At 53.3% G+C, this 15,298-nt stretch overlaps 2 protein-coding genes across 2 annotated transcripts; one reads left to right on the top strand and one right to left on the bottom strand.

The window, feature by feature from the left end:
- Positions 1–6,550: 6,550 nt before the first annotated feature.
- LOC109779494 (uncharacterized) lies at positions 6,551–8,387 on the top strand. Its single transcript, XM_020338118.4, has one exon. It carries the CDS (start codon positions 6,826–6,828, stop codon positions 7,585–7,587), a length of 762 nt encoding a protein of 253 aa, XP_020193707.1. The 5' UTR covers positions 6,551–6,825; the 3' UTR covers positions 7,588–8,387.
- A 2,189-nt stretch (positions 8,388–10,576) lies between these two features.
- Positions 10,577–13,090, bottom strand: LOC109779493 (transmembrane 9 superfamily member 11). Its single transcript, XM_020338117.4, has one exon. The coding sequence runs from the start codon at positions 12,845–12,847 to the stop codon at positions 10,847–10,849; it is 2,001 nt and encodes a 666-aa protein (XP_020193706.1). The 5' UTR covers positions 12,848–13,090; the 3' UTR covers positions 10,577–10,846.
- Positions 13,091–15,298: the final 2,208 nt, after the last annotated feature.

The raw sequence follows: 15,298 nt of genomic DNA on the forward strand, positions 1-15,298 counted from the left end.
CTACGTTCCCCAACACTACCAACGTTTTATCATCAAGTATGATTATTCAAGTTGCTAGATTAACATCTCGGGGTGTATGAAACACGAGATAATTAAATCTCGAGCCCCATACTAAACTTCGTCATACACATGACCTCCGTGCAGATCATATCTGCAATGCCCTTTCATCTGCGAATTTCATCTTTCTTTTGACTACGGCAGAACCCAAAGAACTGATAGCACTTCCATGATCAATCAGGATCACGGATTGCCAGAACTTTGTCAAATTCCACCATGCTGTCTCGAGATTGAGCAAACGCAAATTCTAGGGAAGCAACAAGAACGTCGGGTAACAGATTTCATCTGTCACCCGCATAAATAATTTTCAGCAATAGATCTCATCTACTACCTAATTATATTATGCAACACCCATACATCTCTATGTATTCTAGATCGCAACCTGCATCTACACATAGCACGGCTCTTGATGCCCCTGTAGGGTAACGCAACAGAAAACAAAAAGTTTCCGACCTACGCACTAGCCCAGCACCACTATGGAGACTGCATACATGGTTTGATCTTTTTCGTTACCGACTCGTAGCGCAGCGGGAAGTAGAGTCGATGACGATCGGCGGTGTAGATCCCCGCAGCCAGGATTTACAACCTCCCAACCGCGAGGATGAATACCCTCATTTGCTCCTCAGACAGCCCTCCGGGAGGTGGTCGAACAGCCCCCCGGACGGTGTCGCGGACAGCCCTTCGGGAGGACCTTCGAAACTCGAATGGTCACTCGGATAGCCCTTCGGGAGGACCTTCGAAACTCAGATGGTCACACGGACAGCCCTTCGGGAGGCACTCACGATTTTTTATAAGACCTAAACTACGATCTCTCTACAGAGTCGCACACATACGGTGTCATCTATCCGGCAGGGCTTCGCCGTCCAGAACTAGTTCCTGCCGGAACCCAGACAGCCTTACGGCTCTACGAAACTATTTCGCTGGGAGGGAGAGAGAAGCCAGATCATGCATGGCACTTGTATGTGAGAAAGAGTGAGTGTGGAGGGCTGCCCCTCCACCTCTATTTATAGGGAATCCCAAGGGGTAGGGTAGTTTAACACAAAAACCCAAAATGCACATGAATGAAGTCCTTCCTCAAGGGCATAAGAGTGAAACCAAGGAACAAGAGGGGCTCCAAGGTGGAGCCCCAAGTGTGGCCGGCCACACCCCTTGGGGGGCCCCCATGAGGGTCTCCCAATCCATCCATGACATCCCTAGATCTTTTGGGCAAAGCCCCAAAAGGTGGCTTTCCATAAAATATCCCAAAAAGCACTTTCAGTATTCACGACGACATTTTTCAGCGTCCGTTCGAACTGAAAATATCTATGTGGGCTTAGAACATTTCCAGTACCCACCATAATAATTTTCAACGTGTTCTGGAACAATTCCAGTTTAGTGATTTTCATCTGCGAAAAGCATGTGAACCGGTTCCTGCAGCTCCGGAACATTTCCCGTTTTTATTTCTGAAAATTCCAAAAAGTTTCCAGAATGATTCTGGCACCCTCCAAGAATTATCAGGCATGTGCCGAAACCATTTTGACTTAATGGCATACCCCGAAACAACTATTTCGGTTTCACCGAAACTCATCCGGTGACCTCTCTTTGCGGAACTTTTCTGCTGTCCGAAACTTTTCGGTGTCCGAAACTTTTTCGATGATTTTCTCTCAGACTCCCTGTCTAGTATTCAGATGATAGATGACCCTTAAGCGTGTGACCCTATAGGTTCGGTGAAGTATAGACATGACCCGGAACCCCTTCCGATCAATGATCAACATCGGAGCCGTGGACACCCATATTGACCCCTATACCCACACGAATGAATATTCGAGTCAACCTCCAGTTGCAGTGAGCTATTCCTGTTGCTTTGCAATATGTCACAAACACCCGAGGTGAGATTTGTTGCATCCCCGTGGACGAACAATTTGTCCACCATGCAAGTTACCTCGTTACCGGTTTTGTTCTCTTTTCTCGTTTCCGTGTTCCGGCATCCCAGTGATCAAATCACACTGTGTCTGGCCAGACGATGATGGATACCGTAATACCGAGAGGGCCCGAGAATATCTCTCCATCGTCGGAGGAGCAAATCCCAATCTTGAGCTATCAAGTTACTTGACACACTTTTCCATGAACCCGTAAGCCGCCGTAATAGCCACCCATTTACGGATGACGTTTAACAAACCCCCAAAGTTCATGAAGCAAGCATGAAGAAACTCGATACTCTCATGGTCTAAGGAATCATGCAAACGTTAACCATCTCTGTGTTATGCACCATTAACTTGTGACGAATGAATCTCTTAGCATAACATCAATCCGGGTTGATTCAACACAAATGTTCTCTTAACATTGTGCCCTCAAAATTGCTGGCATAGACATGCCCATGATTAGGAAAACAGAACCATCATGCAACACTTGAGCTAGTCTTAGAGGCCAGACTAGGAATTCTTCTTACCGTTTATTATTCCACACGTGCATATGAGTCTTCCTCCGAGCCTCGTGGATATTGCAGACTCGAGAATCATTGCAGTTATAGCATGGAACATAAACATAATTATGAACTCGGAGATAAATAATATCATTTATTATTGCCTCTAGGGCATATCTCCTACATCAAATGCCAAGCCCTAGTTCACGGCCCCAGTTCATCACGCCGGCAACAAAGCCAGCGGCCTACACGTCCATCGCCGGCATCAGCCAGCGGCCGGCAACACGGCCAGCCTCCAAAATGAATAGTTGTCCTCGCCGGCAACACAACCAGCGGCCGGCAACACAGCCGGCCTCCAAAATGAATGTTTTTCTCACCGACACGCAGCCAGCGGCCCAGCGGGCGGGCGACACCCATGCCAGCCTCCAAAAAAGAACGGCCACGGCCGATCGGACGACCTAGTTCAGGCCGTCGGCGTCGAGCATCTCCTTCTGCCTGGCCTCGAACCAGGCCCTCGTCTTCTTGCTCATCTTCGACAAGTCCACGCTCATGATCGCAAGGGCCACTTCCTTCGCTTTGGTGGCGGCATTGGTGGCCTCGATGTCGAGCTGCCTTTGCCTGGCCTTGACGTTCTCGGCCTCGATGTCGAGCTGCCTCTGCCGGGCCGCCTCCTCCATGTCGAGCTGCCTCTGCCGGGCCGCCTCCTCCATGTCGATCTTCCTTCTCTTGGCCGCCTCCTCCATCTCAAGCTTCTTCCTTTAAAGGTCTAGGTATTGCTTCATTTGCTCTTCCTTGCTTTGCCGCTTCTTCTCGTCCCTCACATCCTTTTGCGACATCATGCCATGCAAAGTGTCATGCAATGCCATGGATGAGGCATCACGTATGTCGTCAACCTTGGAGTTGGTCTTGCCCCTCGGCCTCTTCAACGCCTCGCCATCAACACCTCCGGCGAACTTGGCCGTCTTCAGGCCTCTCTTCCTTTGAAGTTCACGGTATTGATCCTTGAACTTAGGGCAATTGTTGATCATAGTCCAACAATGCGTAAGAGTGAACGGCTTGTCATTGTGCCGGGCCTTGAATGCCTCCAAAGATTGAAATGCCTACACCACATGATCAACAACAAGTGAACATGCAAACATGTACAAGGCCGAAGTCTCATGGCCGTAGCAAGGAAAGGGCTTGGAAGAGGAGAGCATACCACATCCCCAACGCCGAGACCACTCACGGGCCGTGCTTCAACGCTCTCAAATGCGGCTTGATACTTGTTGCACTCTTGTTCGATGAACAACCATCTCTTTTGAATCGAGTCGATGCCACGGTTGCTTTCAAATTGGTAGGGCTCAAACAACTTCCTTTCATGGAATGTTTTGTGGACTCTCGTCCAAAAAACAATGCCCTTTTGTTGCGCGCAAATCAACTTGTCCTCATCTTGTGTGTATGAACCCGTGCGAATGCTCTTCCTCTTCTTTTGTGCTTCCGCTCTTTGTGTTAGCTCGTCGATGAACAATGGCTCGCCACTAATATCAAGGTCATTGCCTTCTTCTTCATCACCATCACCTTCGACATAGATGTCATCGTCTTCATGCCACGAGCCACCATGGTCGTAGTCAGCATGGTCGTCGGCCTCTTCATCGGGGACGTATTGGGCGCGGCCATCCTGACTTTGGGTCTCCTCAGGGTTGTAGGCACGGCCCTGCCCAGCCTCAAAGATCACGTCCTCCATGAACTGGTTGTAGAAGGGGTCGTCGACCGGTGGCGTTGGTGTTGGCATTCCGTCAAACAAGACGCGGGGCGACGGCATGGTGCCCGTGAACGGCGCCCGTGCTTGCTTTCTTTGCATCTCGACGGACGGCCGGCCGCCGCTGCTAGACCCAGGCGTGATGTTGAGGTCGATGACGGCCGAGGGGCGCGGTGTGGACGGCGCGAACATGCCAACGTCCGGCGACCCCGAGAAACGGGTCTGGCCGTCGTGCCTTGGCGGAGGAAAGCCGGGCGACAAGGGTGTGGTCCGTGACTGGCAGTGTGGAGGCCGGGCGACCGACGACCCTGTGCTCGCTGGACCGACGGCCCCTCCAGAGAAACCGGGCGGACGACAAATGCCAGCCATGAGAAGGTCGTGCGCTTTGCTGACGATGGCCTCCTTCTCGTCGACCTCGGCCTTGTGCCGCGCGGCCTCAATTGCAGCGCAGTCGGCGGCTCTCTTGGCCGCGACGACGTTGTACTTGGCGACCGCCCTCCGGCCCCTCCTCTTCGCCGATTCCGCGTCCAACTTGGCGATCTCCTCCGGCGTGCACTCCGATTGCGGCTTCCTTGGCGCCTTGCCCTTCTTCTTCTTGGCCATTCCGGGCGGGTCGACGGCCAGCCCGCCGGAGTTCGGCTGGGCGTCGGCCATGGACGGGGGGACGGAGTGGGATGGGCGGGACGTGGGAGGGTTTGGGGGGGGGGGGGAATGGCGCCAAAGGGGCTGCGGGGAGGTTTTGCTTTGTGTCGCCGACAGGCGGGCCAGGGGCGGACAAGCGCGCGCGTCCCGCCCGTCCGCGCGCTGTCCGTTTCACCCCAAAACCGGCGCAAACTTGGGCCGGGGATGGGTCGAAAGCAGACACAAAACGGACAAAAGTCCGTTTGCTCCCGCGCGCTGGGCAGCCCGGTTTGTCCCTTTTACCCCAAACGGACGGGGCCGGACAGGATAGGGTCGCGCGCGGTGGAGTTGGCCTAACAGAGGGTGAGCCTCACGCGGAAAGCAAGAAGCCATGTGGGCAGGAAGCCAGCCAGAGCCAGCGCGCGAGTTGTCTAGGCTAGGCAGCGTCACCACGACTTTGACGTGTTCCACGTGAGCGAGTGAACGTCACGCAGGAGGCAGGAAGGTAACCTCAAACGAAAGGCGCCAGGTCAAGTCAGCGTTCACATCCTGCGCCCAGGCCCGATCCACCGGCGCAGCAGCCGGGGCAGGGGCACCGCACGCCGGACGCCGTACGTCGTACGTGCCGCGCAATGCATATTCCTCCCCCGCAACTCCTCACGCGCGCCGCACGTGAGTCTCGAGCCGAGCCCATGCCGATGTCGGCATCGCCCTCGCACTGACTCCACCCATTCATTCATTCATCACTCTGCTTTACGTGTCCCCGGCCTTTCCCTTTCCCTTCTTTTTTCCCAGAGGGAGACGCCCCTTTAATCATATGGCTCATCGCGTTTGACACCATGCCACGCCCACGCTTTCCTCACCGACCGGTGGGCCCCTCCGGACCCGCACTCCACGATGCGAAGCATCAAGCTGGACGCGAAAGGCGAGCCGAAAATATGCTTCGGAAAGAAAAGGCGCCTCAGCTGAAAAATAGGAAAAGATTGACCACGACGTGCTCTGCCCCGCCTCGTCCTCCCCGCGTCCCCGGTACCGACCGTCGGGCCCACCGCCGGGCCGCGACGAGCCCAACGGCGAGTTGTTTTATCATGGCTGCCCCTCTGTGACCAACCAGGTCCACGGAAGGTGGCACACACAGCATAATCCGCGAATAAATTCCTTTTTTAACCAAGAAAAGATGCTTCGCATTTTATTATTATTTCGCGAGCGATTACCACTCATCAATTATATCAGTCACGGTGGGTGCGGCGATAATGAGAATCGATAAGGACGCGCCGGGGTGGGCCCGGCCCGAAACCGCCTGGCGGGCCGCAGCTGGAACGACGCCACAGCTGTATGTTGCCGGGCCCGCCGCTCCCCACTTGCGTTTCGCGGCTGCCACGTCAACTGTGCTGCGTCTGTGCCTATCTCTTTTTTATTTTTGAGTACGCGTCTGTGCCTATCCCCTTCCCCGATATTTACCCCTCAATTTCCTACGAATTTCTCGCTCACGTCTCTCCATTTCACCACACCTTTGCCCCCCGAAACGTCCACTATTCACGACCCAACTGCCACCCCGCGCACCAACCACGATGGCGCGCCATGAAATTTCACGCAAGTCCAGGGGCTCCACCCAACCCTCGCCAATAATTCGGCCGCCCACGTCGGGCACGAGCACGAGCCGGGCCCACCCCGTGCCCCCACCACGTCAGACCAATAAAGATCTCTTGCCCCCTAAGCATAACGAAAAAAAACGCTAGTATTATTTTTTTATCACTTCGAGTCGGAGAGGGTAAGCGCAGCGCGCACGCTTCCGTCTGGGCCCGGCCCGGCCCGCTCGGTTTCTTCTTCTTCCTCTATATAATGCGGCCCGGCGGCACCCGAATATCTCCCCCAATGTTCTCTCTCCCACAGATCCCCTCTTCTCGCTAGGGTTAGGTCTCCCCCGGCGCGGCGCAATCCGCAAATCTCGACGACGGCGCCGAGCAGCGAGCGAATCCACTCGATCTAGTCCCGCGCCGACGAGCCCATGGCGACGGCGGTGCTCAGATCCCACGACGCGCTCGCCAACCGGATGCATCTCGACGCCTTCGCCGCGTCCCCCCAGGCCGCCAAGCAGCGCCGCCGGCGCCACCCCAAGCCGGCCTCGCCGCCTCCCAAGGTGGTCGCGGTGGTTCCTAGCTCTTCGCCGCCAAAGCCGGCTCTTTTGGCGTCGCCGGCGACGAAGCAGGCCCCCGCGGCCGGCCGTCGGTCCCCGCCGGCGAAGCCTGCCCGCAAGCAGCCTTCCCCGACCAAGGAGAAGCCCCGGCAGCAGCCGATCGTGATGGAGGCCGTCCGGATCCTCAAGCGCGGCGAGGAGCCCCCGGCTCCCTCCCCCGCCCCTGCGCCTGTCCAGGCACGGGCGCAAGCCCCGCCGGCCGACAGGCGGGTGCGGTCTCCCTCCCCTGCCTCACCGCCCGTCGTCAAGGCCCGGCCCCAAGCCCCGCCTGCGGACAGGCGCGTGCGGTCTCCTCCCCCAGCCACAGCACCCATCCCGGCCCGGGCGCAAGCCCCGCCGGCCGACAAGAGGGTGCTCCGGACCACCAGCCGGATCGGCCCGCAGCAACCCGCCGTCGTGCCAACCAAGAAGATGGTGCCGCTCGCCGTCGCAGCCAGCTACGCCGGCCCGGCGTTCTCGGCCGCGGCCCCGGAGCCGAGCTCTCTCCCCCTCCCTGGGTTCTTCTTCCGCCGCGCCGAGGAAGAGGCCACCCGCGGCCTCCGCTGCCTGCTCCGCATCGGCGAGCTCTCATGATGACGGCTCCCCCTCCAGCAGCGTCGTGTGCGCCCCCTCCGCGGCCGCGCCGTTCTGCTCTGCTCCCTCCTCCCCCTCGTCTCGCCTCATCTCGTCGGAAGCAACAACAAGAAGAGGTGGTGGTGGTAATAACTCTCCCTGACTGAAGGACGGAAGGATTTTATCTGTGGATGGTTGGTGTGCGGATGGATCCGGCGGCGAGCTTGCCGGATCAGATCCCGGCTCCGTTCCGATCGAACCCTTCCGGTATTTTTTCAGAGGAAGGGTCGTCGAGGGAGCGGAGGTCCGGCGGTAGGGTTTGGTGGTGGTTGCTTTAGGTTCGCGCGTTGCTGCTGCTGCACAGCTGTTTGGTTCGCCTTGATGTTGTTAGGTAGGTTGTTAATTGTCGGTCAGTCAGAACGATTAAGGGTTGGTTCTTGGTTTAGGTGACGATGATCTGGTAGCTAGGGAGTGGGTCTCAGGTTTGGTTACAGTGATGATAATAATTGAAGTTTATGTGTGCGTGTGTGCGGGTCGAAGATTAAGGGTAAGGTATGAGTTATTATGAGTGCAAAGTTATATATGCTGAGAGATGAGTATGGTAGTTGCATCAGCTGAGCTATGTGTAGTTGGTGTAGCGACTGAGAAGTGTGTCTAGTTGCATCCGCTAGGCTATGTGTAGTTGGTTTAGCAACTGAGTTAATGTTAGTTCCAAGAGTTGTTCATGGTCCTTTGTAAGATATCCAAAAGTCTGTGTCTGTATTGGTCGATCATAGTGTTATAATTCGTGAAATAAAATATATCAGTGGTAGATTATATGAGCTCTTGTCTTCATGGTGTGTGATCATCTGTTCTTCATTCTTGTTCATAGTGATTTGTTTAACTCGCGCAACAGTCTGATCAGGAATTCGCTGAGCTCTCCCTTTATGAGTGGATTGATCTCTTGACCGGTGATGAAATGTGTTGGTGATGTTTTTTTCCCAGATTGTTTTCCTCATGGTGTGAGGCATCATCAGGATTTTGTTGACAATAATTTGCAGACCACGCTCCGTCGTCTTTGGCAATTCGTTTGGTTTTGGGTTGCTGTTGCGTGCTCATTAGATAGCCTTGTGTTTGGCAGCCCCTTGCTTACTTTGGGGGTGGTGGTGATTGAATGCCACTACTAGCACTTGTCTCTCTGGCTAAGCAAGGCCAAATCATACTCCACCAGCCAGCCGTCTTGTGGTAGCTGATTTTCCACACCTAACTTATCTGGCTGTTGATGAATCATTCCAACAACCATGCTGAGGGGAGGAGAAAAGAAAAGTAGTATGAGCTGGGTGTGGGGGAGAAGAATACCACAATTCAGTTTGGTTAGACCCAGAAATTTGCTGAACGTGGTGACGCGTCTGCTGAGCAAAACTCCGTGCGCTGGACGCCACTTGAACCTTCGAGATGTCGGCTCCGATCAGCCTCAGACCTTGCGTGGTTGCCGTCTCTCAGGATTGATAGCGGCGTCTACGTCTCCTTGTCAGTCAAGGCTGCTTGTTCTACGTGGGCGTTGGACACGACAGCAGCTCCTTGTGCCGACCCTGTGTTGGCCGGCGCCGGCGATAATTCCAACTACGTTAACCATTTGGCTTGAAAAATTGATTATAAGTGGACCGCATGATACATACATACCCCCTCCGCAAAGAAATATAAGAACGTCTAGATCACGAAAGTAAAAAGTAAATGATGTAAACAACTTGAATAAAACCGATCAAAAGGTTGATTACACGGGAGTTGATTGATGCTCATTGCTCAAGTTGGGTGGCTAGTAACTTTGTTGACGGTGATGAGATGAGATGAGATGCGTCGACTTTGACGTGGAGTATCGAAGCATTCGGTCGAAAGTTGAACCGGCCATGGCCAAGGAAGCAAGGCAGGTAGCGTCGCTTTTACGGAGTATATGCAGAATAATAGTCAAGTTGGGCAGGTTTGACGATTCCACCGGGTTCCATTCAGTTCTACATGACGAGTCGCGTAAAATGATGAGGCATTAACAGACAGCCGTATTAAACCAGCAACTTTGTAGTATGTGTAATGATCAATCACATCAACCGCCTCTGCTATAAACAAGGTGCTGAGTAATCAATCATATGAGCTGTTGTGCTAGAAACAGATCCGGCAGAAGAAGAAACAAAAAATGATGCTCACTGCCTGACATGACAACGTGGAAGAAGAAGAAAAATCACATTGTCACTGTAACCACATCTCATCTGAAAATAAGGCAGCAGGCCATCATTCCCTTTTACAAGAAAAATAAACAATGGCCTTTCCCTTGAGCTAGCTGGAAGCGACATTTTCCCAGTTTCAACAGCAGTTGATCAACTAGAATTATGGGCAGGCGAAAACATGACAAGCGTTGATTGTACCGACTAGTGCTAGTAACTGACGAATCGACTCCAGTGCACAAGTGGGCAAACATCAAAGCCTAATCTGTGAGACACTTTGGACTTAGTGGCATCTAGTGCTGACATGACATCTAGTGTCCTAACTAACCACAACATCTGCGCAAAGAAACATTTGCACTACCAATTTATCATCACCATCAATTCATCATGCAGTATATGCCACTAACTAGCAAAAAACTCTGGCAGCATGTAAAAAAATGGGATATGACATTTCAGATTAATGATTGAACACATCTGCGCAAAGAAACATTTGCACTATCAATTTGTCTTGGGACACTGGACTTCTCCTATTGCGCCCTCCTGTAGTTGAGGACAACTATTTTGTCTTGGGGACAGTGGAGTTTTACTCTTGTATTTGAGGACATCAGAAGTGGGGAAAGCATCAAAGCCTAATCTGTCACACTCTGACATACTGTAACAACTAGTGTCCTAACCAATGGTTCTGAGCAAAGAAACACTCATCACAGTCGGCACTAATAACTAGCAGAGGACTCTGGCAGCATGTAAACAACTTGGCCTATGACATTTCAAACAAATGGCTGGAAATAAACCACTACTAAGCTTGCACACTGATATGGAAAACTAAACGGCAGAACGATTAGCTAAAATGGCAGTGAAATGTGAATAAACCAATTCATTCTATTACATCGTGCAAGCTGCCTGCACCTCATCATAAAGCCCACCGGGCGAATCCTACTAGACCATACAAATAGTTATTCAGGACATGTATACCAAAAGTTGGGATGGACTACCGACTGTGATGGCTACAAACTCTTTCCAATGCCCACTCCACTATGCTTACTCACCTCTCAATTCAATGGTCACTCCTCGCAGGGAGGAAGAACTTAATCGGCCTTCACAGACGAGAAGAGATAGTGCACGAAGCAGAACGAGGAGATGAACCCGACCGTGCCGGTGGCCAGCATGATGGCGATGACCATGAAGAGCGAGTAGCCGAGGTAGAGGGTGGCTGACACCGGCCCGCTCAGGCTCTTGAGGTCGAACACCAGGTAGTTGATCGAGTAGAGGAAGATGTAGATGGCCACGGATCCGGATGAGAAGAATGACTTCCACCACCACTTCCAGTCCTCCACGCAGAGGTGCATGTAGGTCAGGACCAGGGAGACCTCGGCGCAGACGATGACCAAGAGCAGCATCACGATGAAGAGGAACCCGAAGACGTAGTACACGCGCCCCATCCAGATGCTTGACATGATGAAGAAGAGCTCGATGAACAGGGTGCCGAAGGGCAGTGTGCCGGCGCCGAGAACCAGCAGCCAGGACGGGTACTTCTGGGCAGGGATCTCACGCGGGATCTGGTTCGTGCGGACAGGGTACTCGATGTGCGGCGCCTTGGCACCGAGGAACCCGCCGACGAGCGTAAGCGGCACAGAGATGCAGAACCAGAGCAGGATCAGCACAACGAACAGCGAGAAGGGGATGGCGCCGGTGCTCTGGCTTCCCCACAGCAGGAAGTTGAGTGTGGTGAGGATCAGGAACGCGATGCCAGGGAAGAAGCAGGCTGTCCTCCACGAAACACCCACCCAGCCCGAGTGATCTCCACACCTGATTGTCTTCCAGACGCGGACACTGGCGTATCCTGCCAGGATCCCGAGGACCAGGTAGAAGAAGAGCATGCCTGTGATCAGGGTACCACGGGAGGCCGGCGACATGAACCCAAGCGCGGCAAACAGGATGGTGACCACGGCCATTCCGAGGATCTGAACCCCATCACCAACCATCATGCAGAGCAGCATTGGGTTGCTGGGCGCACGGAAGACATCGCTGACCACGAGCTTCCACCCGGACAGCTCCTCGTTCATCTGGGCCTGCGCCTCACTGTCGAGCTCCTCGTACCTCGTGAGATCGCGCCTGACGGTCCTGAGCAGTATGACGAAGACGATGCCGGCGAGGAACGCAATGACCATGAGCGAGTTGAGGATGGAGAACCAGTGCACCTTGGCGCCCTCCATCTTGAGGTAGGCGTCCCACCGGGAGGGCCACTTGATGTCGCTCTCGACGAAGGAGACCTCGTAGGTGTAGACGATGGGCTCGTTCTCCTTGATGCTCATGGAGACGGTGGAGGGGTCGCACTTGATCTTGCTGGGGAATTTTCCGTACATCTTGACGGCCCTGGCGTCCTCGGGGTTGTGCTTGATGCTGCAGGGCACGACCTCGAAGCCGACGACCATCCAGCCGGGGGCGGCGGAGGCGTCCTTGCCGGCGTTGGCGGGGACGGCGGCGCCGTCGGAGGCGTCGCCGGCGGCGCCCATGACGCGGGCGACGTTGGGGTCCTCGTAGCGGTGCACGAGCACGGTGAACTGGAGGTGGTTGAAGACGTAGTAGTCGACGCCAACGCGGATGCCGACGGGGTACCCCGTCCAGCGGAGGAAGTAGTCGTCCTTACGGGTGTAGCGGATGGCGGGGAGGTTGTCGAGGATGAGGTTGACCTGGTACATCTCGTCGATGCGGCGCTTGAGGAGCGCGAAGTCCGGCGGGGAGAGGGGGGCGGAGCGGCAGAGCAGCACGTCCGACTCGTTGGCGTGCATCTTGAAGCGGTAGGGCGAGCTCTCGATGCGGTCGCCCATGAGCAGCTCCCCGAGGTTCTCCGCGCTGTCCTTGACCCCCTCCGGCGGCGCGCAGAAGGGCAGGCTGTAGTAGCTGTAGGGGATCTCGGTGTCGATGGAGGTGAGCGAGTTCACCTTCACGCTGAGGGGCTCCCCCGGGGCGTACTTGTGCGGGTAGCTCCCCGGGAGGTAGAAGGCGTGGGCCGGGGTGAGGAGGAGCGCCGCCGCCGCCGCGGCGAGCAGGAGGAGGAGGCGCGGGCGGGCCGCCGCCATGGCCATGGCCGCCGGATCTGGATCTGGGGCGGCAGTGGGAGTGGCGTCGGCGGGGGAGGGGGGTGGGGTGTCGGTGGATCTGGGGCGGGGGGCGGCGGGGAGGGGGACGCGACTCACGCGAGGGAGGGCGACGGGGGTTTATACGGCGTGAGCGTGACGGCGCGTTGCTCTGCTCGGGGATGCAGATGGGGTAGATGGAGATGGAGATGGAGAGAACGTGGAGGAATTGTGCCGGGGGTGTCGGTGCTGCTCTGCTCTTGGCAGGGTTTTTTTCACCCTTCTTCTTCTCTAACGCCGCACAAGTTTTTGATCTCGTTTCTAGACACAAATCCGGGTTAAACCACGGCGCACACGTAGTGTAGAGCTTGGATGAAAATTGGTTTCGTGGGTTCAAGGTTCAACCGTTCAACCCAGCTTTTGTTTTCTTGCGGAAAACCGTTGGACCAGCCCGACAAACTTGACCGGAGAGTCGTCGGTCTCGCGGCGGCTGAAAACCGTTAAACCGCACACTGATAGAGTTTCACGTCTGGTCGAAATAGAGGTCAGACACGACTCGAAGCTAGCCGCACGCTTCACATTCCAACTGAGTGTGGTGATTGACGAATTACTTTTCAAATAACCTTGTTTGTTCTCTTATTGGCAGAAAAAATACAGTTTGCACAACATTACAACCATCGGCGCGGTCACCAAACAACCATGGCGAAAGACGGCATTGTTCAAAATGGTAAGTTGTCGTTTACGTGAAAAAAATTGGCGGAGTCATGGAGGAAAAAAAATGAGTTACGTCGTTGTATCTACATAAGTTACCCGAAGCATCGAGGATATCTCTTTAGGTGACTTCCCTTCGTCAATAGAAGAACTCCAACCACGCTTTCTTGAAATAGCAGTTATTGTCTTCCTGGTCAGCTTTCGACGAGTGACTCTTGGTTGCGGGGCCGGGGGGGACCTACTATCTACTTAACCGCTAGGCAAAGAGGGAGGAGAGCCCCCGCAAAGATTTAGCTTCTCATAATGAACTCTTGTCCTACCAAATTGAGTTGGCTTGCAAATGGGTTCCTACTATTGGATCACATGCACCAATCGCTTCACACTAATTAACTTAAAAAAATGGAAGATGTATTTCTATATTTGTGTGTAATCAATAGAAGGCTTCATAGATAGAGCTTTGAGGAGAAAAGTTGGGTGAGTCTAGATGTATGGGAATGAAAAGGCATAGAACCATAGTGTTTAAATATTGAAATATGAAGGTATCGTATGTAATAATGTCCATCAACAACATGGACAAATGTGATAAAAATGATAGAGCAGGGCAATTATATAGAGTTGTGAAGTTATACCTGCCTACCGTTTGCCGTGAATTTCTGCATGTTCGGTTTCTAGCCCAAGGTCAGTATACATAACTGTAGTTGTGCCACAACACCTTACTGACATGTTTGATTAATTCAGATTGGCTAGAGCATTGGAGAACAAACATTGCACATGAAAGAGGTCAGGTCGTTATAGAGTCGTTGACTATAATTATAAGTATGTTGTCCTGGGAGAAGGTAAATTATCTCGGTCTCAATTTTAGTTCGCCACACTTTTCTTAAATGATATAATCCACGGGTGTCACAGGCTAAGTTTCTTATCAAATCTTGTTACACTTATGGTGGACAATTTTTTCTACCACACTCCGTCGCGGCCGGGGGCGTCGGTGCCGCTCCTTTTGGAAGGGTTTTTTCACCTCCTTATCTTACGCCGCACAAGCTTTGATCACGTTTGTAGACACAAATCCGGGTTCAACCACGGCGCACGTAGTATAGGGCTTGGATGGAAACTGTTTTCGTGGGTTCAAGGTTCAACCATCCAACCCAGGCTTTTGTTTTCTTGCGGAAAACCGTTGGACCAGCTCGACAAACTTGACCGGAGAGTTGTCGGTCCCGCGGCTAAAAACCGTTAAACCGCACGCTGATAGAGTTTCACGGTTGGCCGAAATAGAGGTCAGATGGAACGACTCAAAGCCAGACGCACGCTTCACATTCCAATTGAGTATGGTGATTGGCGAATTACTTTCCAAATAAACTTATTTATTCTTTTATTGGCAGACAAAGTACGGTTTGCACAACGATACAATCATCAGCGTGGTCGCCAGACAACCATGGCGAAAGACGGTATTGTTCAAAATGATAACTTGCCGTTCACGTGAAAAAATTGGTGGTCGTTTCTGTGATAGCAGGCTTTTATGAAGCTATGAGCTATTTTGATGATTGCATTTCTTTCTTCTTCTTCTTTTTGAAAATATTTTGATTGCATTTCAGGTGATATGGAATCTTATAGTTAGTTTTCTGTGGAGCCATGGAGAGAAAAAGTGAGTTACGTCGTTGTATCTATATAAGTTACCCCAAGCCTCAAGGATATCCCTTTAGGTGGGAGCTCTCGCAAGGTTTTAGCTTTTCATGATGAACTCTTGTCCTAGCA

Source organism: Aegilops tauschii, chromosome 6 (genome assembly GCF_002575655.3).
Source record: "Aegilops tauschii subsp. strangulata cultivar AL8/78 chromosome 6, Aet v6.0, whole genome shotgun sequence".
Classification (NCBI taxonomy): Eukaryota; Viridiplantae; Streptophyta; class Magnoliopsida; order Poales; family Poaceae; genus Aegilops; species Aegilops tauschii.

What these genes read in the sequence shown, in the direction of transcription:
- LOC109779494 (XM_020338118.4), top strand. Translation starts at nt 6,826, where the DNA reads ATGGCGACGGCGGTGCTCAGATCCCACGACGCGCTCGCCAACCGGATG.
- LOC109779493 (XM_020338117.4), bottom strand. Translation starts at nt 12,847, where the DNA reads ATGGCCATGGCGGCGGCCCGCCCGCGCCTCCTCCTCCTGCTCGCCGCG.